At 37.3% G+C, this 25,065-nt stretch overlaps 1 protein-coding gene across 2 annotated transcripts in view; it reads right to left on the bottom strand.

Annotated features, from left to right (window-relative positions):
- Positions 1-20,701, bottom strand: part of MCPH1 (microcephalin 1) — a 46,710-nt gene extending 26,009 nt beyond the window's left edge. For both annotated transcript variants that reach the window (XM_048298127.1, XM_048298126.1), the window contains exons 1-8: positions 20,627-20,701; positions 18,478-18,569; positions 16,032-16,150; positions 11,093-11,177; positions 10,395-10,515; positions 9,956-10,093; positions 8,905-9,000; positions 6,733-7,737 (exon numbers count right to left, since the gene is read on the bottom strand). In XM_048298127.1, the coding sequence (XP_048154084.1) occupies positions 6,733-7,737; positions 8,905-9,000; positions 9,956-10,093; positions 10,395-10,515; positions 11,093-11,177; positions 16,032-16,150; positions 18,478-18,569; positions 20,627-20,645 (1,675 nt within the window). In that variant the 5' untranslated portion in view covers positions 20,646-20,701. The remainder of the gene's footprint in view (positions 1-6,732; positions 7,738-8,904; positions 9,001-9,955; positions 10,094-10,394; positions 10,516-11,092; positions 11,178-16,031; positions 16,151-18,477; positions 18,570-20,626) is intronic.
- Between the last annotated feature and the right edge of the window lie 4,364 nt (positions 20,702-25,065).

Below are 25,065 nucleotides of genomic sequence, written 5' to 3'. Positions count from 1 at the left end.
CTTGCCTAAGATGAAATAATTTGATGTATCTTTTAAACAATTAAGCTTTAATTATTCAAAATTTAAGGAAAGAATTTTTCCCAAATGTCGTTCAATAAAGTCTACTTTAGAGCATTTGTTAATTTTTCATTTCAAAGAAATGGATGAGATCAGTTAAAGAAAGTTTAATTAGTGATTAAAGTGGCCTAAATTTAGCTCCTGCTAACTAAGTTGCTTTGATTACTTTTGGAACATCCTGAAGAGTACTATCTTTATTTAGTATGCATATATAACTACGAATAATTTTTTCTCTGTCAGCTACTTAAACTCTTAATCCTTGATTTAACATAACATCAAATTACAATCCGTTACTGATAACTCATCTTAAAATTATAATCTTTAAACTAGTCAAAAATTTATTCCAGCAATCTTTGTGTAATAAATGTAAACCTGATTTTCAGGTACAATTGTTGATTTAAATTCAATATTCGAATGACACATAGTGTCATGTAATAAAGAGATAACTAATAACTACGCTAATTTTATTTAGTATTGCACTGAGACCCATTGTTTTTAATCACTGAGGAAGACTGATGGCAAGTAGAAGAGGAGAAAACACACAATAAAGAAAAAAAAAAATGACCTCTTTTTCCATGAAAAACAGAACTTTTAAAGATGTATTTTGAACCTTAAAAAAAACCTAACAACATGACTGCATAGGATGTAAGGAGATCGTGTACTCCACTGCTTTACCCAAAGTAGTTTCTGTTAATTTCCATTAGGTTATTTCAGGTTTGTTTTTTTCTTTTTTTTTTTTGAGGGGTAGCTTGGGTTGGGGGCCAGCAGTGAAAAGTGCTATAATATTCCTTTTACTATTCTTGGCCTGAATGCTGATGCTCCACAGCACTTGGGCTTAAAGTCTTAAGACCTGTATTCTTGGACTTCTTTCCAGTTAGGGTTCACTTCTGTGGGTTCTTCATATTTACAGGAAAGCAGGAAGACCGGATAATGTCCCTTATCTCTGATTACCAGTTCAGGGATCTTAGGCACTACATTAAAAAGGACTATTCTTTGCTATTCCTGTCTATCAGGACTTCTCAAGCACTTTCCAAGTTTTCCATCCTATAGGTCTCAAGCTTCACTATTTTCTGTCTTTTCCTGATTACTTCTTTTTGAAGCAGTCACTCAGGCACAAATAATGAGTTTTCATCTTTAGTAGCTTTTCCTAGAGAACTTTAAAGTTGATGGAACTTTTTGAAGCAATTGCATCCAGCATTAGTTATCCCTAAACTAAGTTCAAACATGCAGGTAACTCCTGACACTGTGGTCCAGGAGATCCCCTAAATGTTTTTCCAAAACACTGCTCAATGATTGGCACCAAAATCAACAACTGAGCTCTCTGAAGCATTATCACAAATTAGAGTGATTTTACTTTGCAATTTAAATTTCTACTCATTCATGATCATTTTAACACTAATGAGAAGTTTTGAACCAGAATATTATCTTCAAAATTCCATTTGATATTTCCATTGATTTAAAAAGCAATGATTAGGCAAAATGAGCTAGTTCTGCTCGATCAAATAAACCACATCTATCTAATAAAATTTTTTTCTATAGTATCAGTTCTCTACTTTAAAAATATTGTTATGAAGTGTCACTTAAATTAAGTTATATTGTATCTACTATTTTGTACTTATCCATAGAGGTATTTACCCCAACTATGAAGAAATTAAGTCCAAATTTGTCATCATTAATAATCCTTCAGGTACATATGCACAGCATATTTAATAACTTGTGTTGTTATTATTACTATAGATATTACTGAAGCATGGGCAAACACCAAGTTTTTATTATACAGAACTTAATTTCTTCAAGTCTGCTGAAAACCCCCAGGTCCTCAGAGAGAGCCTGTTCATCATTTATAAAAGTTTTATGTAGTTTGTTATATGCTCTAGGACAAGTATCATCAGGCTTTGCAAATTTGACTACATCAAAATAATCCTCAACCTATTCCTGTATTCAAAAATACTTTTCCTTTTTTCTTTTAATAGTTACAATTCAACTTTTTGTGAAGATAAACAAAAGAGGGAATCAAGGAAAAAAGTTTTCCTCTTCATGCCTCACTTGTTTTTCACAAGGACATAATAAAATATCAAGAGTGATGCTTTAAGAGGCCTCCCAGAAACAGAGACTAGACAGGAGTAAGGGAATAAAAGTAGGTATTTATTTGAAAGGCTTTCAAAGGTACACCTTGGGGACTCTGAAGCTATTCTCAAAATGGACCCCAAGATGGACCCCAGCTCACGAGTTCTTCACCCTTTTATAGGTTTGGTTCATTTGCATAGCAGGGTTAATTCTCCAATTAAAACTCCAGTTTTCCCCTCACCTTTCCCCCCCCTTAGTGGCTCTCTGGTTTATATTTTTGGCCTAGGACAGTCTTGGTGTCCTTGGAAAGCAGGGCCAGAGAGGCTTTGTTATGTCTACCTAGCATGAGAGAGCAGAAGTTAACAGGCTACAAGAAACTTCAGAGTCATGCACCAAGCAGTACAGAATTTGAAAAATACAAAAGTTAAAACCTAAGGCATCAAGAGGACATTAGACAATATTTTTAGTAAGCCTATCTTCTTCCAAAGCTGGAAAAAAACAAAAGGCACATCAATCTAAGGAAGTTTTCACATGTGTGCTTTAAAGACATAAAAAGTATTTTTGCAGCATTAAGCCCCATAGCACCTAGAAACTCAGGTAAAACTCATTAATCTAAATTAAACACAATGATTTCTTGCACCAGAATGATATTCCAGATTTCCCAGCTTAACACTGAACTACATTAATTACAGTAAAATGGTTCTTCATTTAAGTCTTTTTCCCCATTAAGATAATATTTGCCTTCCACATTACCATAAATATATAAAATTCACTCAGATAAGCCTTAAGTTTATTTTTAAGTCTGGAACTAATGCTAAGTCTGAGTTCAAATTTCTAAATTATTTTAGTATGATAAAAGCTTAAGAGAGTATACTCTTGCATTCCTTGTCCATTATTATTTATTGTTGTAGCTTTCAGATGAAGAGTCTCATGACCTGGAGTAAGAGGAAATTAAGTAGCAGTACTTATTTCAGCAGAACAACTGGGCAGTCTTGAATGTGCCCTACAAAGGAACCTGAAGCTTGCTACCACATAAGCGTTAGGCCTTGAAAATTTGGTTTCAGACAAGCCTGCATATTACACTTCTACTTTAAAACGAAATGTTCCAAGTAGTCTATGGAAAGAAAGCTTATCAAATCTTCTTGTCATTAAAGATACTGGGTGAAAGTGCCACTGACATAAAATCACAACAAAAAAATGGGCAAGAAAAATGTTTGATATTTAAAACATTTACAGATATAATATTTTATATAGCTATTTGATTACTCCTAACCATATATATGTATATGACAAACAAAGAGAATTCATTCGTTTTTAAAAATATACTGGATTTACCGGTTTTCAAATAATGTACAATATACAGAAAAAAACCCACCAATTTACCCTTTATTTACTAATAGGGACAAGAAACAAATTACATTTAATTAAAAAAAGGAAATGCTTAATCCACAATTAATAAAAATCAATTATTCCATCATAGAGAATCACAGGAGTAAGTGCAATACAAGATTTTCATTTTCTTCCACAAACCTTGCATTATTAGGGAAAACACAACTTCGCTTACATTATTGATTCATTCAATTTTTAAGTGAGCTTATTCAAGCTGTCAGACCTGAGGTCCTACTTGACTACGCAAAAGATGCACAAAGCTGAATATACCATATTTGGGAAAAGGGCCATCACTGATAAAACACAAATACTATTAAAATCACTACAAACACAAATTGGAACTAACAAAAAGGATTAAAAGTATAAACACTGGATAACTTATGTTTGCTGAATGTTATTCCTTTTTTTTTCTGTCCTCTAAAAACTATTATTTTAAAAAAGTTGTCCAGCATGAAAATAAAAGCATGACATCACACACGAACAGAGATCATAATTTAGTTGTTAGAATTTAAAAGTTATAATTAAATCTAAAATTAACTGGAATACCTAAGTTTAAACATAGCAAATAAGCCTGATGGAGTTCAAGAAGCATTTGGACAATGCTCTCAGGCAATGGTGTGATTCTTGGGGCTGTCCTGTACACGGCCAGGAGCTGGACTTCGGTGACACTTGTGGGTCCCTGCCTTCCAGCTCAGAATACTCTGTGATTTTTCTCCTTGTTTCCATGACTGTTTAATGAAAACCAGACTGTTCTTTGACATTAGGACCTACAGCATTTAAGGATCATCTTCTAGTACATTGACACATGGCAAAAAACCTCTTACAGTGGGTTCATCTATTTCACAGAATCATAGAATGGTTTGGGTTAGAAGGAACCTTAGAGATCATCTAGTTCCAACTCTAGCGCAATAGACAAGGACACCTTCCACCAGACCAGGTTACTCAGAGCTCCATCCAAACTCACCTTGAACACTTCCAAGGATGAAGCATTCACAACTTCTCTGGGCTACCTGCTCCAGTGCCTCAGCACACTGAAGAGTGAAGAACTTCTTCCTAATATCTAACCTAAATCTATTCTTTTTCATTTCAAGACTGTTCCCCTTGGCCGATCACTACATACCCCCAAGAAAAGTCCCTCTATAGCTTTCTTGTAAGCCCCCTTTAGGCACTGGAAAGCTCCTCTTAGGTTTCCTCAGAGCCTTCTCTTCTCCAGCCTGAACATCCCCAACTTTCTCAGTCTGTCTTCATACGAGAGGTGCTCCAGTCCTGTGATCATCTTTGTGGCCTGCTCTGGGCTTGTTCCAAGACGTCAACTTCTTTCTTGTTCTGGGGGCTCCAGAGCTGGAGGTCTCAAACCTGGATTTCTCCTACAGCAGGCAGTTTCTTCATTCCCCCAATCCCTGCTTTCACCTGCTGCAACACAGGTGGTGTGGCTGAAGCACTTGCTGGTGAAGCCTGGGGAAAAAACCATGCTGAGTTTGTCAGCCTTCTCTACAACCTGGGTAACTAGTTCTGTCACTCCTGAGAGGACCCATTATTTTCCCTAGTATTTCCTTTGTTGCTGATGCACCTAAAGCTTTTTTTGTTTACCCTTCATATCCTTGGGTGGATTTCCTTCTGATAGTGCTTTAGCCTTCCTAATCAGATCCATGGCTGTTCGATTTCTCTGTCTTCCTCCCCGGCTACCTTTCCCTGCTTCTGCTCTCTGAAAGCTACCTGTTTGTTTAAGATTGTCCAGGAGCTCCATGTTCATCCACGCAGGCCTGCTGGCATTTTTCCATGATTCCCTCTTTGTAGAGATGCGTTGTTCTCCAGTCTGGAGGAGAAAATCCTTGAATATACCTTGGGTACCTATTTCCATGGTACTCTAGCAAGAAAATCACTGGTGAGGCCTAAGTCTGCCCTCTTGAAGTCCAGGGTAGTAAGCTTACTGTATGCCCTCCTCCCTGCTCCAAGGATCTTGAACTCCAACATTTCATGGTCACTGCAGCCAAGGCTGTCCTTGAACTTCACATTCCTCACCAGCACCTTCTTGTTGGTGAGAACAAGATCCAACATAGACACCTCAACTTTATGGCTCATCTACCCCTTGGAGCAGAAAGTTGTCATTTATGGGTGTACATTTTTACCTGTATAACATATGCCTGCATCCACTGGTTTTTTAACTGTGTTAGAAATGATGCATTCCAGATATTAAAATACAGGTGTAGAGAACTCAAAATAGCAGCTCACAGTTCAGTAACTTATTACTCACACATATAGGCACAGTCATGGTTCAACATTTCCACTGGATTTCATAAGTCTGATAACAAGTTTGTCGAGCCCTTTAAGTTAATAATTAGTTTTATATAATCAACTGACACACTTCTACAGAATTTTCTAGGGAAAATAAATTACTAAAATATACAACTATAATTACAAAAGTTATGTAAAGCTTGACAAAGCTCAAAACATCAAAATCTGAAAATGATTACCCCAATGCAAGTTAGGAGCATCATCCAGTGAAGTTCCTGAGATTCAGTATTTTAGTATACATTTACACAAAAATATCTTATACTAAACCAACTTGAAAATGCTTAAATATAAAAAATAGTCTTAAAATTATTATTAAAAATTAAGGTCAGTTCCATATAAAAAAGTCATGGGTCAACAAGACACTTACACTGCAACTCTTGCAGGTCTTATTTCATCTTCATCACTGCACAAGTTAGAAACTGCTAACTCAAATGTTTTTTTCCACCAGAGATTTTATGATCCTAACTGCAATTCTGGTAACAATTTTTACTTGTGAATTGAAAATAGTTTGAACAAGGGAACCTATGATGAGGAGTTACTAATAAACAATTTACAAGAGCACCATAACATGTAAAACAGAAAGACCTTGGTTTCTTAAACAGATTTTGAACTGCTACAGAAAGTTAGGAGATTAGGAGAAAAGAAGGCTCAACATTACTTTTGTTGTGCACAGAGTGCAGTTTCCTTATCTCTTACGACTTTGTGTTTGTAAGGTATGGGAAAACAAATAGGCGTTCTTTTGAATTCTATGGACTCATTTATTTTACTCAATAATAAAGTCAGTACCACAGTATTTTCTTCTTTTGGTGTATTTCTGAAATATTTTTCCTTTTGGAATGGCAGTTCATTTTGCAATTTCATTGCATTAGTATATCTAATGCAGTATGATATCTTTTGATTTTCCAGCTCTATGTAGTAACTTACCAGTAGTATGAGCACAGTAATTCACATTGTTGTAGAATTTTTCATGAGCATGCTGTGGCAGCCTATTCACATCATCAGAATCTAGAGCTTCTTCAGTGTCATCTTTTTCACCACCTGATATATTTAATGGTATGCTTCCAGGACGTTTAGCTGGTTTGATTTTTTTCTTTAGTGGAAAATCATTCACTGAAATAGACTTCTTCCTACTTTTCTTGCCAGTATTATGTAGCTCACAGAAACTCACATCATGTAGGTCCATGCTTGTAAAAGAGTATTTACAACAAACTTCAGAAGGATTCTGTGATTCCTTTGGTACTTGTATTCGTACTTCATTTTCATTTGAATTAGATGATGAAAAGAAGTCTTCATAAGAAGCCTCTTCAGCGCAGTAAGACTTGCTATACATAGTAACTGCTTGCAAGAACCCCTTAGAGCATGATGTACCCAGTTCTGAGGTAGCCAGCTTCAAACCTGGTAATGTTTGTAGTTTCTTCCTCTTCTTGTCTTCAAGAATATAATCATTTCTGTCAACAGGGAAGCTTTTATCCAGTGAACATGCATCTAAGTCTTCACTATTCATAGCTGAATTAGAGAAACTGTCAATCAAAGCAGGAGCAGTATTTAACTGGACTATTTTTTTGGAAGGACTAATATGACCAAAGCCCTCAAGAAGAGAACTTCCATTTGCAATTGAAGTAGTCTTGCACGTCTCATTCTTCTGATTTTTCTTTGGAAACTTTAAATGTTTCTTTCCTAAAGACAATCTGTCATCCAAAGTGTGCTGTATAATCTGTTTCTTTGTTAAACTTCTGGCATGTCGTTTTGGTGTTAAGCTCTTCTGCTCATTGCCATGCGACGGAGAATTCACTGATGTGCTCATGGATATATGAATATCAGTCCAAGTATGACAGGCATGTTTTGCTACCTCTGTCCTCTGTCTCTTTGATTTCTCAGTTCCGCAAAGATAATCACAACTTGAGTTCAAGCAGTCTTCCATTTGTTCTTCTGCAAAACAAAAAAAGTGGCAATATAAATGTATTAAACCAAACAAAAAGTGTAGCAATTTCTTAGTGAAATATATATGGAATTCCTGAACTGAAGAAACAAAGATTTAGTCACTTCTCTGGATATTATATGGCAAGTCAACAAAAACTAAACAGAAAATGGATGAGAAACAAAGCAAATTCTATAAGAACCTGCAACAGTTTTAGCTATTGTATCCTGTCAGAGACTGAAATATTACAGTCTATGACTTAAACATTTTCTTGAAGGACTTTTAAAACTGTATTACAAAAGCTGCAGAGAAACTGCTCTAGTGGCCCTCATTACAAATTCTAAAGACTCCCTTCTACTTATTCTTCTATTGAGATTAAGGCCAGCATCTGACTTGCGCTTTTTGTCCCTGTGACTGACAGATGACACGAGGTTTGAAGCACACACCAATCGCCTACATAATCAATACTATTAAGATTAATGAGCTGTTCACTGATGCAGCTCAACAGACTTCACAATAATCTTCTCTCCTATGCCCTGCTAATACACCAAAATACAGGAACAAACCCCTAACTTTACAAGAATAACTTTATGAGGTTCTTACCTTGCTAACAAATTATTTTAATCCATCTGAAACCATAAAACATTTAAAAAGCCAATTTATTTTTACTCGTTTTTCTTCAAACCCGACTACTTAAGCTGAAAAACACATTAGGCTAACTTTCAAATTTGAGTTTTTCAACTGAAAATTTGGAAGACATTTCAGTTCTTTGTGGTCTTACCCTCATTCAGATCTCTTTTTAGCTTCTCACATCACACTATTTGATGTGCACTCTGTGTTATATATATGATCACTGCTAAGAGCAGAGAAGATTGAGACCATGTCAGGACAAGAAGTTATTAACAGGGAATGGTATGAGTAAAGAGGATGCAGTGAGGCAGGCAATACAGCAGTAAGGCAGAATATTTATCCAGTGGTATTCCTCTTGCTCCATTTTTCTCGAGTTCTTAGTACAACATACTTTCTTTAGTTAAGAAAAACTAAGATAATTCAGCTTTAAATATAAAAGAGAAAATAGCTACAGTTCCCATTTCAGTATACTGTACTTTCCAAAGTAAGATATAAAGGCTATGAATTATTTGTAATTTCTGTAATATATATCAAGTTGTGTTAGTTACCTGGTAGCAGCACATCTTCTGAATTAGTTAAGACACAAGTAGAAAGTGGGCAGTCTCCTGGTAAGCTACTTGGAAGTGTTTGAGTCATTTGTGAACCTAGGAATACAAAAAAACAATGAGATATTTGCAAGCATTTTTTCTAGGTAACTCAGCAGCACATTTTTCTGAAAGGAAAGAATGATGTCAAACCATTTAGAAATTATTACTGATATTTTTAAGGCCTGCTGAGGCATTTCACTAAATAATCTGTGAAAACTTGCAACTGGCAGCCAAGTCTTGATATAGCAAAAATGCTTTTAAAATTTTTAAAGGTTTACCTTAAAATTCAAACAGAAAATAAATACAAGCCTCACTAAAATAAACTTGAGATTTAATTTTTCATCCATGTATTACTGTTTCATTACTTTCACAACTGTTTTTGAAATTAGAAATTGACAGTCTAGCTGACATGTGCATCTTAAAACTTCGAGTACTACAGTTTCCTCCCCCCATCAAAAGATGTTCCACATTCAACACTTTTTATAGTAACTGGCAAAACCTAATAACTTAGACCCTAATATTTTCTCAGTAAGGTAATGCAAACACCAAAAAAAAAATCTGAAAACTACAATCTGGATTTAGTTTATCAGAATATGCATTTAAAAATCAACTAGATTTATTTAATTAGGTTAATCAAATTTATTTCTTTTTTAAGTCCCATTCTTCAGCACCTGGACAGATACCTCATTAGTTTTGGGCTACTTTTTAAACTGTTGATGTGGGAGTAATAAAATTTATACTTTAACAGGAAACAAGATTTAGTGTCTCGCTGTAAAGTTTAATCAAGAGGTGATAATATCAATTTACACAGCTAGAAAGTCTAGCTTAAACATTAGTCCTCTTGAGCAGACTAGTGATAAAAAAATTATTTTGCAACCACTGTGCTCCAGACATGAAATCAAGATATTAAAAAATTCTAAAGGCGAGAGCACAACAAGCACACAAAAAAGTCAGCGATAAAACCAGCAGCCATTTGTGCATCTTCATAAGTAAGTAAAATTTAACTTCTTACCAGTAGAAGGATTCTCTCTTTTTTCCCTCATATCCTTTATTCTTCTTTCCATTGCATTGCATTGATCTTTTATCTTATTAACAGGGCTGTATATAAGTGAACCGTTGTCTTCAAACAATAAAACCGGTACATCTGTTTCTACACAAAGAAATTGTATTTATGTATTAATATTTAAATACTGTAACAGCTTCAGATGAAGTCTCTTTTCTTTTTTCAAAAAAACTTGCCAAAAATAAAGAGTTTTCTTAGATCTAAGATCATTACAGATGCCTTAACACAACAGAATTGCAAAGAACTCTGTAAAAATTACATCAACTTCATTTCTCATGGCAAGATGCAAGACTCAAAAAAACCCCCAGCCAACAAACACCAAAACCCCATCAAGTGCTTTAAAGAAATAACTTCACATATTTGAATCTTAGTAAAAAATAGTTCTTACCAGCATTAACTGCTGTTTTTTGTAGAGCCAATTCTTTAGCTATTTGGCTCAGTCTTCTCTGAAGCTTTCTATTATTTTCTGGAGTTTTTTCAACATAGTCTTTTGGCTGCATACATTTGTGCTACAAGACAGGCAAAACTATTAATTATATGTATAAAACTGTCAAAATAACTACACCTCCTATTTTGCCTATCACTTTGTCACAGTATTTATTATTGATATTTATCCCGCTTATCACCTCCTTGAGAGTCACAGGTAATTATAGAAGTTAACATTTTGCAAAATAAGCTTTAATATTAAATAAGAAAGAACCTAACAAATCTTTTTTTTTGCTTGCGGCAAAGTTAAAGATTTAAAGGTAGTTTTTTAAATACTAGTATTTGTTGCAACTCTGTGAAACATAAGCCACATAGTAGTCATGTTTTTCTGATTAGTCATCATTATATAATTTGAATTTAAATCTTCATTTTTTAAATCACCAATACAGAAACGTGATTTTTAGTATACTTTCTTCAGATAAGATGTCACATGAGTACAGCAATAGACTATCTTTAAACTCTTACTCAGATGGATAGGTAGGGTTTACAGAATGTTCTGAAAATAAACAGTTCAAATGCCTGAGGTCAAAAAGTCAAGTTCAAACTTTAAAGTTTATTATTCTAGGCCCATTAAAAAAAAAAAAAAAATCAGATACTTACTTTTTTGATTGGTAGTAGAAATCCTTTATTAGCGTCTACTGCAGGAAATAGGGATTCATCAACATGGACTCCAGTTTCTTGACACCTGCACAACAAATTAAAGAAGGTTTGGTGGAGGTTTTTTCTCTTGGTTTTGTTTGGTTTTAAGAATGAGACCTTTATTGCAAGAAGAGTTCTTTAAGCCCTCCGATAATGAAACACCAGCTCTTCTTAAGTGTGTAACTTTTAAGGTAAGTACCACAATATTACCCTCACTCTCTGCTTCTGTTTATTACATGCCAAATATGTGATACAATTTTTTGTGCCAATGATGCCCTCCAAATTGCAGTTCTGAAACAGCAAGATTCCCACTCACGTTATTTTCCACACCTTTCCAAGTTGTCGGACTGTGCTCCCAGCAGCCGCTCGTGTGGCTCTGGTGACACCTAGCGATGGAACTGCTACACAGTGTGAGCCTGCACTGTAGTTACAGCCTCATCCTTACTTGCGTTTGAAGGGATGAGAAGGACAAACCACTGCAAGTATTTGTCATACTCACTGAATTTAGAGTTCTCAGGAGCATCAAAGACAGAGATTCAGCAGCTGGACTTCAGTGACAGTTATTAAATTCTGGATAATAATCAGCACAGATGAAGACTACATGAAAAGTTACATTAATTCAGAGATTTTATTGATTCAGAGAATCTGAAGTGATGAAAAATTTACCATTAAATCTAAGAATTCTTTACTTCGCAGAAAAATTTGAATGTAAATGATTTATATAACTTATTTGTGGGATGAGTTACCTTACTAAGAAAACACAGGTAGAGCTTCACAATTATGCGTTTGATGTGGAAGTATTAAGTGTTCATAATTTGGACAGATTGTTGCAATTTCATCTTATATCAGGTTCTTTTTGTTCTGGGTTTTGATTTTTATTTTAGGATGCTCACTGAAGTGTTTGTGTTGAAGAAGCAGTAAAAAACTTTTTCTCAGTGATTGTAAAGCTGTCACTCATTTTGCACTAAATTTTAAATTTATTTGCATGACAGCAAGTCCACGACTTTTGTTTGCTATTTTGAAAGTTAGACATATGTATCAACAATTTAAAAAGAAAATTAAAATAACTTTACTCTGCAGTTACGAATCTTTTTGATTTTCAATTTTCATCTTAAAGAGTTGTCTTCTCAAATTACTTCCTAAACTGTAGAACTGCATACACAGTTTAGGCTCAAATAGATGCTTGTACTATAGAGCAGAAGCTTCCAATAAAAGTTTGAGGCAGATCATTGGAGAGAGCACTAGAAATCCAGTAAGAGTTCAACAAGGCAATGATCACTAAATACTGCACAAACCATTCAAACGTTTCAGGCTTTTATGGAGAAATCTAAGTATTACAGCACTTTTCAGCTCATAGGGCATATTCCTCTGAGAGGCTCAAGCACTGCTCAGGGGAAGGCAACACTAGGGTCTAAGTCTAACAGGTTGGAAGTAGGAGTCCACTAGCTGTTAAATGCGAGAGTATTTTCCACAAAGCGGAAGAACCAGAAAATGCTGGAATAATTGTATATATTATTTCCTTCCTTGTCTGGTATTTTCAAACATCAAAAAGTAGCATCCAGATTAAATATCATATACCGCAGCATCCTGCAATATCCTCCAATATCAAGATTCCCAAGAGCATGTAAGAACATAAAAACACAGCCAAACATTCTCAGTTTACTGTGTTCCACAGATTTCTGGTTGTCAGATGGTCAGATGCAATACTATATTTGGGTTTTGATAAAATGAACTGTTTAATTGCTTCAGCAATTTTTTAAACCCATGAAAATCTTTGCTCACTATGATTCTGCAACAAGGAGTTCTATAGCCTAACCCTGTGTTATTAAAACCCCATCATTTACTGTTTTCTCTGAATCTGTCTCCACGTGTATTGATGTAACACTTTCCAATTCTTCTGCTGGAAAGGAAAATATACATTCATTTCCCATTCAGCCTCTCTACACAAACCTTTGTCATCACAGTAGACTGCCTCCTCCACTCCTACTTCTTTTCCAGACTGTCTCTTCAATCACATCTTGTAAGAAAACTATTTTACAACTTCAGTCAAGCTCATTGCCATCCTCTGGCAACATTCCCAATATAGCCACAATAAAATGCCGTCATTCCACTATATGAAGCTTTATGTTCTATTTAATTTGACTTTTGACTACTGATGAGGTGACAATGCTATGAAAATGTCTACTCTAAGTCCCAAAGTGTGACGACCATCTTTCTGATATGCTTAAGAGGACTGCTTTAAACAGTCTCCTTGACATCAGCAAGAATTTTATTCCCTTCAGTCTTAGCTTCTTAACAGTACTTCTTCCATTTTAAGTAGACTCCTTTTAAAATTTAAGCATTCATAGAATTTCTTGGGTTTGGTGTTCCAGTAGGAACACCTATTTTATACTGTAGACATACTTACGAGAAGGTCCTCTGACATAGTTTGAACAACAATCCACAAACCAATTAAGACCAAGCAATAATTAACATACTTGGTTTTGCACTGCACTCTACAGGAGTCACCAACCCCCAGTCTACACCAGAAAGTTGACACATACTATTACATTTCCTGAGATAACATTTCACAGCATTTCTGACCTTTTTGAGAATGTTCCGCTTGCTACTGAATGAAGCAGCTGGTTAATCAAGCCATCTTTTTTAGCAAGAATAAAACTCATAGGAACCTTGCATGATTTGCTTACACAGTTATCAGGTTCAAACTAAGTTTCCATTCACACAGGACCACAATTTTACTGGTACATATTATTCAGTCCTTCCTATTTATATTGTTCCAGGGTTCAATAGACTGTCTTCTGCCTACCAGTCTAGTATATCCATGTTTGAGACATGGATATACTAGACATGTAATTTAGTCAGGCATTGTGGTTCTCTCATCTTATTACAAAAACCAAAAATTCGCATGTATACTAGCACAGATTCATTTTAACTTTGTACTGCCTGTGCCTCATTTGAATAACCCCATGACCAGTAAGAATATTCATTACTATCACTTATATAAGCATCTACTGCTCCTAACCTATACTTTGTCCAAGGACATGATATTTTCATGAATTCTGCTTACAGTATACACCAATCTAAGCTGTATGTTCATCTGTACCTTTTGGCATTTACCTTAAACTGAAGGGCAGAAGAAAAAATTACAGAGAAGTTCAATCATAATTCACAGCTTGGGTCCTCCTCTGCAATAAAATACATCTATTTCAGATGATTCCCCCAGTTCCAACAAACTTCATCTTCTAAGCCACGCACCAAGACCTTGCTTTGGTCAGAAAGTGATGATAGGAACACTTGAAAAATACCAGGAAGATGCTAGCCTTCTGTTTCCTACCAAACAGCCTAAGTTTTCCCTCTAGATGCTTTCTCTTGTCTTTTCCTTTGTTGCTGTTATCCAGCAAAATTTAAAGTTTCTTGAGGCTTTTACAACTGGATTTCAAAGCTCCATGCTGTCCCCTAGAGTATCACACATTCAGTTGTTTCTATGCTTCAGCTTTCTACAGTGTTCATCCACTCAATGCCTTACAGCCATGCAGAGGAGATTCTTGTGGTGGCATTGCCATTACAGAAAGAGTGTTTCTGTATGACATATCCTAGACTCTCCCCTGTAAAGCACTCTCATTCTTCCATTGCTGATTCTATTCACCTGGACTTTCATGAGATCCTTTTTACTACAGCACATCCAAGTCCTCAAATAGTTTATAGTTCATGTGACTAAGATTTCAAATTCTGTATTTATACACTTCGCCACCTGAAGAGCATATTTAATTTTACAACTGTATTGAAATCCTCATCATTGTCACACATTCAAACAGCACCAGGTCCCAGAAAGATACATTCACATAAATAAAATTTTGCATTGCCCTCATTTTAGGGAACTAAAGGTATTTCTTGCTTGGTGTTAAAGCTGGCTGGGCTGTGTGGCTGAAGCTTCTCTATTTGACACACTTAAAAAAAAAAAGAAAAACCCTTCTTCTGCAGATCTGCATGAATTTCTTTTTTGGCTAACAGACTTGCATCACAAGTTTTCGAGTTGTACTGGCCTACATTTAAGTGCCTGTAGACCCCAGATTTGCCCTCCCTCCTTGTGCCCACACTTTTCAAAAAAAAACAAGCCCAAAATGTTTGCACTTAGACCACTCCATGCATATTACAATTGGTATAGGTAAGGCCCTCTTTACTTGATTTATATTCTAATTTCCATCATCTCATTGATTTATCGATTGGAGTGTTTAACACATGCATATTCATAAACTGTGTTTTACACTTCATTTGAAATTTTAGTTAGGCCTCACAAGCACTTTGTAAACTCAGAGACGCAGCTATGGAGTAGCAAATTCTAAAGGACTGGTTGCACAGATTAAATTTTTCTTTAATTTTTTAAAAAATAAATTTAACTTCTTCCATATGGTAGTAGAGAATCTTCATGTGGTTCTGTCCTGAACTTGCCAAATACCTTAAAAACCAGCATATATAAGGATCTTTTTCTGTCTTGCTAGGATATATTCTGTTTACAGGATTTAAGTATAGAAACAATACAATGCCCTTGGTGAAATGTGCTTTTTCTTATGAAAATGGAAGAATTCTATTCAACATAAGTATGGCCTTCATTGCCTATGCATACAATCTGAGAGTACAGGAGCAGAACACTGTTAACAAATATACTGTGAAATTAGTTGAACACATTCATTTTTTAAGAGTTAACGTTTTACCTTTTTATGTGAGTCACATGGTTTATAATAGGAATAATGTCAAAGGAAAGTTGTAATTTACTCATATATTTATCACTATTTCAAGTACATTAATAAAATGGTTTCCGTATTTAAGTTTTTCAATAAACCAATACTAGAATCTATTATCTCTGAAATAGGCCATATTCATTATAACCACGAGTACTCACTTTTCCACCCAGAGTACAGAAACTATTTTTACACCCATCTTCTGTGCCTTTTTCCATGTAGTCAAACGTCCATCTTTGAAGACTACATGGGTCACATGCTTGTTCAAAGTTTTTGAAACCTGCAGAAATACACAGAGAGCTCATATTTAAGTCTGATAATTGGAAAATGCTAATGAAACCAGCTAGTGTAGTCCATTTTTAGTGTATAAACCATTAGCGTAAAAATTTATTTTAAACATTATGTCAAGGACTCTTTTGATCTTTCCCAAATTCACACAAAGACTCAAGCAATAAAAACTCCAGTCTCATTAGTCAAGCTGATGCAGGCTAAAGACATGGAGTAGCCTTTTGTTTTCAAACTGCCCGAGGTTACTGTTTTCAACTTCCTACTCTATGTGTATTACTAATTTTGCAACATGTTTATTTATGTAGTGCAACATAATTTCTCATGCATCAGCCAGTATAGAAAGCAGATGCCACTATCCAAAGAAATAACAAAATATCTTTTAGGCAGTAAAGAACTCAGGCTTAAAGAGTACAGATAACCTCACTTTTTAAACTAATTTTTGTCAATAAAAATCACTTTTTGTTTTGAGGGAAGGCTGAAGATACTATAAACAAAAATTAAATGGGAATGCTTTGAAAAATGAGAAATACAGAAAATTAAAGTAGCACAGATGATCAGATTTTCAGTTATCAGCCTCCATAGGCAAGTGATGTTTTCAGTTCTAAGTACTCCATTCTTCACAAACAAGGTCTCCTTTGTGGAGACTAAGGACCCTACACAGAACTGCTTGATCAGTTGAGATTTTTGACCTGGCGAGATCTAAAGAACTCATTTTTTACTGCGGCATCTCCCCCAGCAAATGGAAATGGCTCCGCAGCTTTCTGTTGCACCCTCAGTTGCATCATTATACTTGGCTTACAGCATGCTGGGTCTGTGCTTAGCTTTAAGAAAACTATTTGTCTTTTCTAAACATTGCTGGTGGCAAGCTGATTATGACTTCTTAGAAGATAAAACCCCATGATATTTAAGTATCTAGGTATACAATGATCCATTAATCTCTTATAGAATAAATTATGACTCCAGCTGCAATTGCTTGCTTACTTTTACCAGTATCTGCCTCACAGTCCATGTCCTAAGGATGATTGATGCAGCTTTGCCTCCAAATTATGGAGAAGCACCACCCTACACCTCCTTCTCTCCTTTCCCACCTTTTCTCCTTACGCTGCGCATCTTCTGCTGCTCAGCTGAACTTACTTTGAGATGTCTGAATCAACAATCTAGTGAAAAACTAATTTAGAATTTAATTTCCTGACATAGCGAACCAAGGCAGCTTACTATCATGTGCTCAGCCAAGAACAGGGAAGTGTCTGGAATAGGGAAGGTGCATGACCATCCCTATTCAGTCATAGGGATCTGCTAAACAGGCTCATTTGTATCACCTGCCTGCACCATATTTGGTTATTTTGATCATTTTGAAGAATTTTGAAGCCTTATGCTTCTGCCATATTTTCTGTGAGAAAAAAATCTAGCATCATCAGAATAGAATTACACAGGTCTGATAGTACAGCATAGAAATATTTCTTGTTCTTTTCACTCAAGTGATTTATTGAGAGTCATGTTTGCTTTAATAATAAAACCAGTTATCCTACTGTTCTGGTCACACTCACTCAGCTAACTTCATACAGAAAGAGGATTTGGGGAGGGAGATCAGCATGATTTCCTAAATTACTGTAAGAGCCATCTAAACATGCCCATTTAAAGAGCTCTGGGAGTCCACACAAGTAATTTTTAGAGCATGATGTGGGTTGTAAAAATCTCCCTTAACCAGTGATAATGTGCAAGAAGGGAAGATGCCAGTTTGACTTTGGTCTCTGGTTGAAATGTTACAGCTGGCAATTAAACATGTTTTGCACCTACAAGTCAACTATATCTGGTATGGAAAAAATCATTGAGACATATACTGAAACTCTTAGATGTATTTTTACTAGCACTTTCTGGAATTGATCCAAATATGTGGGCGAGTGAATGGAAGAATAAAACATCATGGTACTTGAGTTAGAAAATATTGTACTAATAACAGAACAGCTGCTTACAAGTGGATGAAAACAGAACAATATAAGGTACATACTTGTTAGGTTTTCAACACTTAGATTTGCTTTGCCCACAGTATGTGGCAAACCCAATACTTCCCAAGAAATGCATGCTATCACATTAATATGCAAAGAGGTCTGTAGATGTAGAAAGGCTCTAGATGCATTTCCCATCCGTCAGTAGCAAGAATTTTACAGTATGTTGGTCTATTCTAAGGTCTCTGATTTTCTCCCTTCCTGCCCTTTAAAAACTCATATTAAATAGAAATATACGTGACAAGCAGAACAAGCACGCTAATTTATAATTAAGATCTTTCCTATTCTATTTATTTCAAAATAGTCTCCTTACTTTTGCTCCCATATCAAGAAGTTGCTGTTCGAAGGTTTTTGAGTAATTTTCTGTTCTGCTAGATGACCAAACTTCCACAAATGCAGAAATACCTGGATCAGAAGAGAGAACACAACAACTTATGAAGCACATACCATGGTAAAACTGGTCAAACTGCCTTTTCAATAGAAGTTTCTTTTATACAGATCACATTCAGTTGCAAATACAGCTTTTAGTAAACTGAGTGTCAGATTTAGCAGCAGAATTTTTTTAGTGTATTTATGTCCCCTAAATTAGTTGTAATGGAAATAACTTAGAAGTCTGACTTTTCACTTCATCTGTTTAAAACACACTACCAGCTTAACAAGCAATACGTTATCTTTACCTGACTGCTCAGCCTTACCATTATTTAATCACTGTTAATCTTTAATTAAAAATTTGAAAACTAGTTGATATAACACAACTTACAGAACAAAATAGAATCACCACAATAGAATTATTCCTTGCCCAAACTCCCAGAAAATTTTGCAGAAATATCATGTAACAGTTTCCAATTGGCTTCAATTGCCACTTTATTTGTATTGAAACACCCAAAATTAAGTTCATACAACAGCAGCTAATAAAATTTAATGTCTGTTGCCTTATGCAACTTTAGGTATTCAGATTTAATTAGCTTGCTTTATTAAGCAGACTAATAAACTCTTCAAGGGATCAAATCAGCCTTGGTTGAGAATATCTTCAACCAACCAACCAAAGACAGAAGTACTGACAAGGAGGGATAAGCAAATAAAACTCATAACAATCCCTTCATTGATTTTACATAGGACAGGCACTAAAGCGACCTACAGTTCCACTGGCCATGCCACTTTCCCATTTTGAATGACAAATCAGGAAAAGTCCAAAAACTGGAGAAATGGCAGTTCAGCAAAAACAACTTCATGCAAACTGCAGGCCAGGCAACTCTCAGAACTCATGAATAAAACTGAGAGTTTCAATTTAAAAGGGTCATCCTTAGCAAATATTGCTTAATTATCTTAGCTACTAAGATAATTAAGCATGTTCTTCTGATTAATTATTATGCAGTCTCATCTGTCTTCTTTATAAATGAAAACCAGAATAATGCTCCAACAATAGAAGTATCTTTTACAAAGATTAAAATATTTTTACAATTACTAGAAACATTTTTGTCATACAAGAGGAATATGAAACATAAACCACTGCTTCACACAAAGCACTGGGAAAAATCTTATTATCAGTACTTCAGATATAAATGGGAATTTAAGACAAGTCTGCTCCAATGTGCTTTTAACTGTATTCATTCTACTACTAGACTGGGGCAGATTCTGCCAGAGTTGCTTTTTCCCTTGATTGTTCAATTGTGAAAAACATTTCACTTGCATTTGAAAAGATAGTATCTTCCTCTTACATCAAATATTTTAGAACTTTCACAGCTAAAATTCTCCTAGGAAAACAGATCGGAACATTTCAGTAAAGGTCTAACTAGGAACTTAAAGGGATGCTACTTCAAAGCTCCATGCACATGCAGTAGGATCAAAGGTGTATTTTACAATAATTAGACTATTTTAGCTAATCAAATATATTCCAGCAAAAGACAGGAGTTTTTGTACAGTTGATGGAAAGGAAAATGTGGAAGTGCTGGGCGCTTTTTTGAACTAGAAGAGCTCTGAGTAGAGATGGGTTCTTGTAAACGCCAGCCTTAGAAGGTCTCAGAGAAGGCGGTGATCGCAGAGGAAAATGGCCATGAGAGGGCAACTTGGGGAGGCAGAAATTTTGAGATGCAGAAGAAAGCCACGATCGACCGGGGTGGGAAGAGCAGAGGGGTCGCCAGGCAGTGCCCCACTGGGAGCCACCCTAAAGGGGCAGCCCGAGCGGAGGCAAGAGCCCGGCCCTGCCCGCCCCTGCGCCCGGGCACAGCCGCTTCCAGCCGGGGCCGACCAGGCCGCGCCGCCGGGATCGGGCGGGTTCGCGGCGAGTCAGAGCAGCCCGCGGGGGAGCCCTGACTACTCCGCGACCGCGGGCCGGGCCCCCACAGCGGCCCGTCACCCGCCCTGCCGGGAAGCGCCAAGACAAGGGCCGCAAGGAGACAGGGGGCAGGGGCAGCGCGGAGCCCGCGCCGGGAGAAGCCACCGCACGGCGGCCAAGCCGGTACCTTTCAGGACGGGCTCCATTGGCGGCACAGCCCGGCAGCTTACAGCGCCCGCCACGGTTCAAACCCGCCTCCGCGCACAGCCCCGCTGCGCCTGCGCAGAAGGGGCGGGCGGCGGCCCGGCCGTGCCCGTACAGCTGCGGGTCGCGGAGCGGCTGTGCCGTCCCGTGGGCCTGGTCGGAAATGGGGCGTGCTCGGCCTAGCTCCGGCCCTGCCCGGCGCCGGTGGAGGCTTGGCACAGCCGAATGCTGCTGGATACAGTGTCACAGAGTTAATTAGGTTGGAAAAGACCTCTGAGATCATCGAGTCCAACCTATGACCCAACACCACCTGGTGAACTAGACCATGGCATTGAGTCTTTCCGTAAACATCTCCAGGGACAGTAACTCCACCGCTTCCCTGGGCAGCCCATTCCAATATCTAATCACCCTTCCTATTAAAAAATTCTTCCTAATATTAAGCCTAAACTGCCCCTGGCACAGTTTAAGACTATGTCCTCGCATCCTGTCACTAGTTCCTGGGACAAGAGACCAACCCTCGGGTGGCTATTACCTCCTTTCAGGCAGTTGTAGAGAGCAATAAGGTCCCTCCTGAGCCTCCTCCAGGCTAAACACCCCCAGCTCCCTCAGGCGCTCCACACAGGACTTGTGGTCCAGACACTTCACCAGCTCTGCTCTCCTTCTATGGAGTCACTCCAGCACCTCAATGTCGTTTCTGAATTGAGGGGCCCAGACCTGGACGCAGCACTCAAGGTGTGGCCTCACCAGTGCTCAGTACAGGGGGAGAATCACTGGTCCTGGTCCTGCTGGCCACACTACTGCTGACAGAGGCCATGAAGGTTTGACAAAGCCAAATACCAAATGAATTTTCTGTGTCACCGGTCACCATAAGGAGTTCCAAAGAGGCAGTCCTGAAGAATTTTAGTTTGTAGGAAAGTGGATCAGAGAACTGCTGGTCTCTCAACTCTCTGGTGGCCCAAACTGCAGTGTCTGAAGTGAGAAAACAACAGAAAAAGCCAGCAAAATAGGGGTTAGCAAAGAGCACTGTGAGGCAGTATTTACCAAAGCATGTAAAACTGCTTGAGAGCAACTGTACTATTAACTGTGGTTAGGGAACCCTAACTGGCTTTTGTGCTTGAAGGGTGGAGTGTAGCAAACATGATACTAGAGGGAAGTTAGAGAAAAACTCATGACTTCCCCAGGGAAAAATGGTAAAATGTATAATAAAGTAAGAGAATTAGTGAGTGTAAGGAGATTTATCGTGAGAAAGAAGGAGCACATCAAGGAAAATGGTGCTGCACAGCTTTATTATGCAACTCATGGAGCTCAGGAGTTACTATATGGTTGTACAAATTGGTGCTGTTCTGAATTCTTTAATATGTAATGCTAATTTCCTCATCTGAAAAATAATGTAGCTGACATGGAAGAGCAACAGAGATGCAAAACAAGGATACTAAATGATTTCCGTATGAGAAATTGCTATTCAGACAAGGACTTGTCAGCTTGGAAAAGAAATGGTGGAAGGGGGATGTACTTGAGGTCCTTAAAATCATGAGTATGTGCAGAAGGCGAACATGGAGCATTCCCAAAAAGAGCCAGTGAGCACCAAAAGAGACTACCAGATGGGGTCTTCTCAGAACGTGTATTTCCACATTGCACCTCATGAGGTTGTGGAAGTGTTCAGAGTGCTGGCAAACTACATGGTTTCTGAAGCAAATCCAGCAAATATTTGAAAACCATTTTAAGACTATCAAAAATGTACAAAACCACCTTTCCCTCAGTAAAGCCCTGAACTGTATATTGCTGGACTCTGAGAAGGTAAAGGGAATACTTTGGGTTTTTCTTTCCTCTCGTTTTTTTTTTCAGTAATTTTCCACTGGAGAGACAGTGCTGACCTAAAGAGGTTTTGGTGTGGTCCATTATGCCCATTCTTACTTTTGTGGAGAGACTCAGATCTTGACTCCTAGGAATCTACCAAGCAGATGGCTATACTAATGCTTTTTAAGATATGTTAGTCTAGTATGCAATATTTTGGCATTGATAATTTGTTTAATTTTGAGGGCATTGGTATGGCACTAGACCTGTGGCAAGTGTTGAGCATTAGTTCTTGGGTGCTTCCTCTGCTGAATGTGCGACAGACTTTCTTTCATTTATGTATTCACTCTGTGTATAAAGTAACCAGTCAATCTACATATATATGTTTGTTTGTATTTATGTATCCTTTGTACTTGTGTCAGTATGTTACACAGTTCTTTGCTAGCAGATAATAAAATATTTTTACCGAGGTTCTCAACTGTGCCTCAAGGAAAAGGGAGTCTTGTCTTAATGCAGTGTCTATGAACACTGACCTGAAGGCAGTTCCAGAAGTGGAGGTGGGGGAAGATTTAAATGTACATGACAACCCTCGTAAAAAACCCACAGGCTGTGTTTGAGCCTTTAGCTGAAAGGTAGTAGCAGATTTTATAGATGCTAAAGGCAAATATGCTGAAACGTGCAATTATACCTGTATGCTCTGATTCTACACTGAGAGACAATGAAGAGTAGTAATTGCAAGAAGATGTAATTCATTATCAGAGCAGACTAGGACTACTCATGAGAACACTGGGTTTGGGATGTCCACCTTTTTTATCATGGAAATGAATACACAGAATACTGAAACTGTCCCACAGCTGTACAGTTTTGTCTTAAATGGTTGGAGCTTTGACCTCAGACTTACTTTAGGGTTTGCAAGAACTTAATTCTCAGATGGTGACTAAACTTTCAGAATTCCACTGGTAGTTCATAGTTGTCTGTTCTTGTGCCAGTATTGTCTTGCTGTCAGTTACTCCTCAGCATTTATCATCCTCTAGTACTTACAGAAAGCAGCACTATATTTTTACAGCTGCTATTTTGCCGGTTTGAATACATCAGGGTGTTTTAGCTTTCATACCACAATGAACTCCTGAAAGTGGCAATGAATGGGGCTTATTTACATTAAGTAAACATAATGTAAATGCCCTCTAAATAGCCTTGTTATTTGGCTTGATGATATGCAATTTCATGGTGTCTATAAAGCTAGGAATATAGCATTAAGTATTATATTGACATGATTTCTCTACAGTCAGTACTTACTTGGACATACAGGTTATAGAATGCTGCACTAGGAAGAAAGAGTTTTACAGGTTAATTATGTTGAGAAAGGAAGGAACTGTGAAAGTTACATTTCAGTTGACCTCTTAATCAAAAAGAAGTAATAGTCCCAAAAAAGTAAAAGTCGTATAAACACGTAAATGTTTCCTAGCCATCCAAACAGTCTTGAAAAACTAAAAAATAAAATCCAGCAATTCAGTCATTTTCCAGATTTAGGTAAAATATAAAAAAGGGCTGTATTCTCAAGTGTTTCTTTGGTAATTCAAAAGATTCCTTCTCAGCCAGCCCTTAATTTATTGCCATAAATTGGGTGTGAACTTTGGGATGGTATTTTGTAAAGCTGTATCACAGAAACAATTTCTCAGGCATAGAGTTCAGATGGTGGGCTATGTATTACTCCCTGGGACTTGACATTAAGCATATGAAAGATTCCTAGAACAAATGAGGAGGTTTGCTATTATTAAGTAAAATCTGATTTTGTATATTGATTATTGGGTAGTGTTTGTTTGTTTATTTGGTTGGGTGGATTTATGAGCCTATTTCCAGTTTGTGCAAACAACAGCTTTAACCTTTTGTATTTATTTTTTTTAATCTTAAATTTCCAAGTGTGAGTTATCTCCCAGATAGACAGCTGCTTCCTCTAAAGTAGTAAATCCCTGTCAGTCAGTTTGTGTATTTAAGACCTAAACACTTGTATAAAAACTGGAGTTATCATCTCTACAATGCCACTTGACCATTCCAGATGCGGAGGTGGAAGAAGTGCTTGGACCAGGTACAAATTTGCATGCTGCCTTCATGGAGGAAGCTCCAGAAATCAGCTCTGATTGTCCACATCAACTGTCATTGTCTCCTCTGACAAGGTAGACTCCTCATTTTCTCAGTAAGCCTAACAGTTCTTGTCTATGCCTGTTTCAGTTTGAGTGTAGATTTTTAAAGTAGCATACAAAACTATGCAGTGTTTTGGCGGCCGTGTTCTGTGCCATTAATACTGGACTGACAGATATACTTTACATACTTCCCCCCAGGATCCTTTTCTCAGGACCACATACCTATTCTGTGATGGACTAATTTTTCCAGCTCATGAGCTCCAGGATTGTAGCTGTTTGTTTATTAGTTTCCAATTAGTAAAGGAAGCCCTTTTCCATCTCTCCCCCCAGCTACGCCTGCCATCACCCGTGTGGAGATGTGGCTGAGCTCGCGCCACAGTGCCGCCTGCAGGTGTGGGGGAATCATCGCACCTGCCCTGCCCGGCCGGGAGCCACCAGCGCCCCTGCTGGCTGTGACCGTAACTGCACCCAAGGGGAGGTTGCTTGA

The sequence above is a fragment of the Corvus hawaiiensis genome, chromosome 3, assembly GCF_020740725.1.
Source record: "Corvus hawaiiensis isolate bCorHaw1 chromosome 3, bCorHaw1.pri.cur, whole genome shotgun sequence".
NCBI lineage: Eukaryota > Metazoa > Chordata > Aves > Passeriformes > Corvidae > Corvus > Corvus hawaiiensis.
This window is presented reverse-complemented; position numbering and strand designations above follow the sequence as displayed.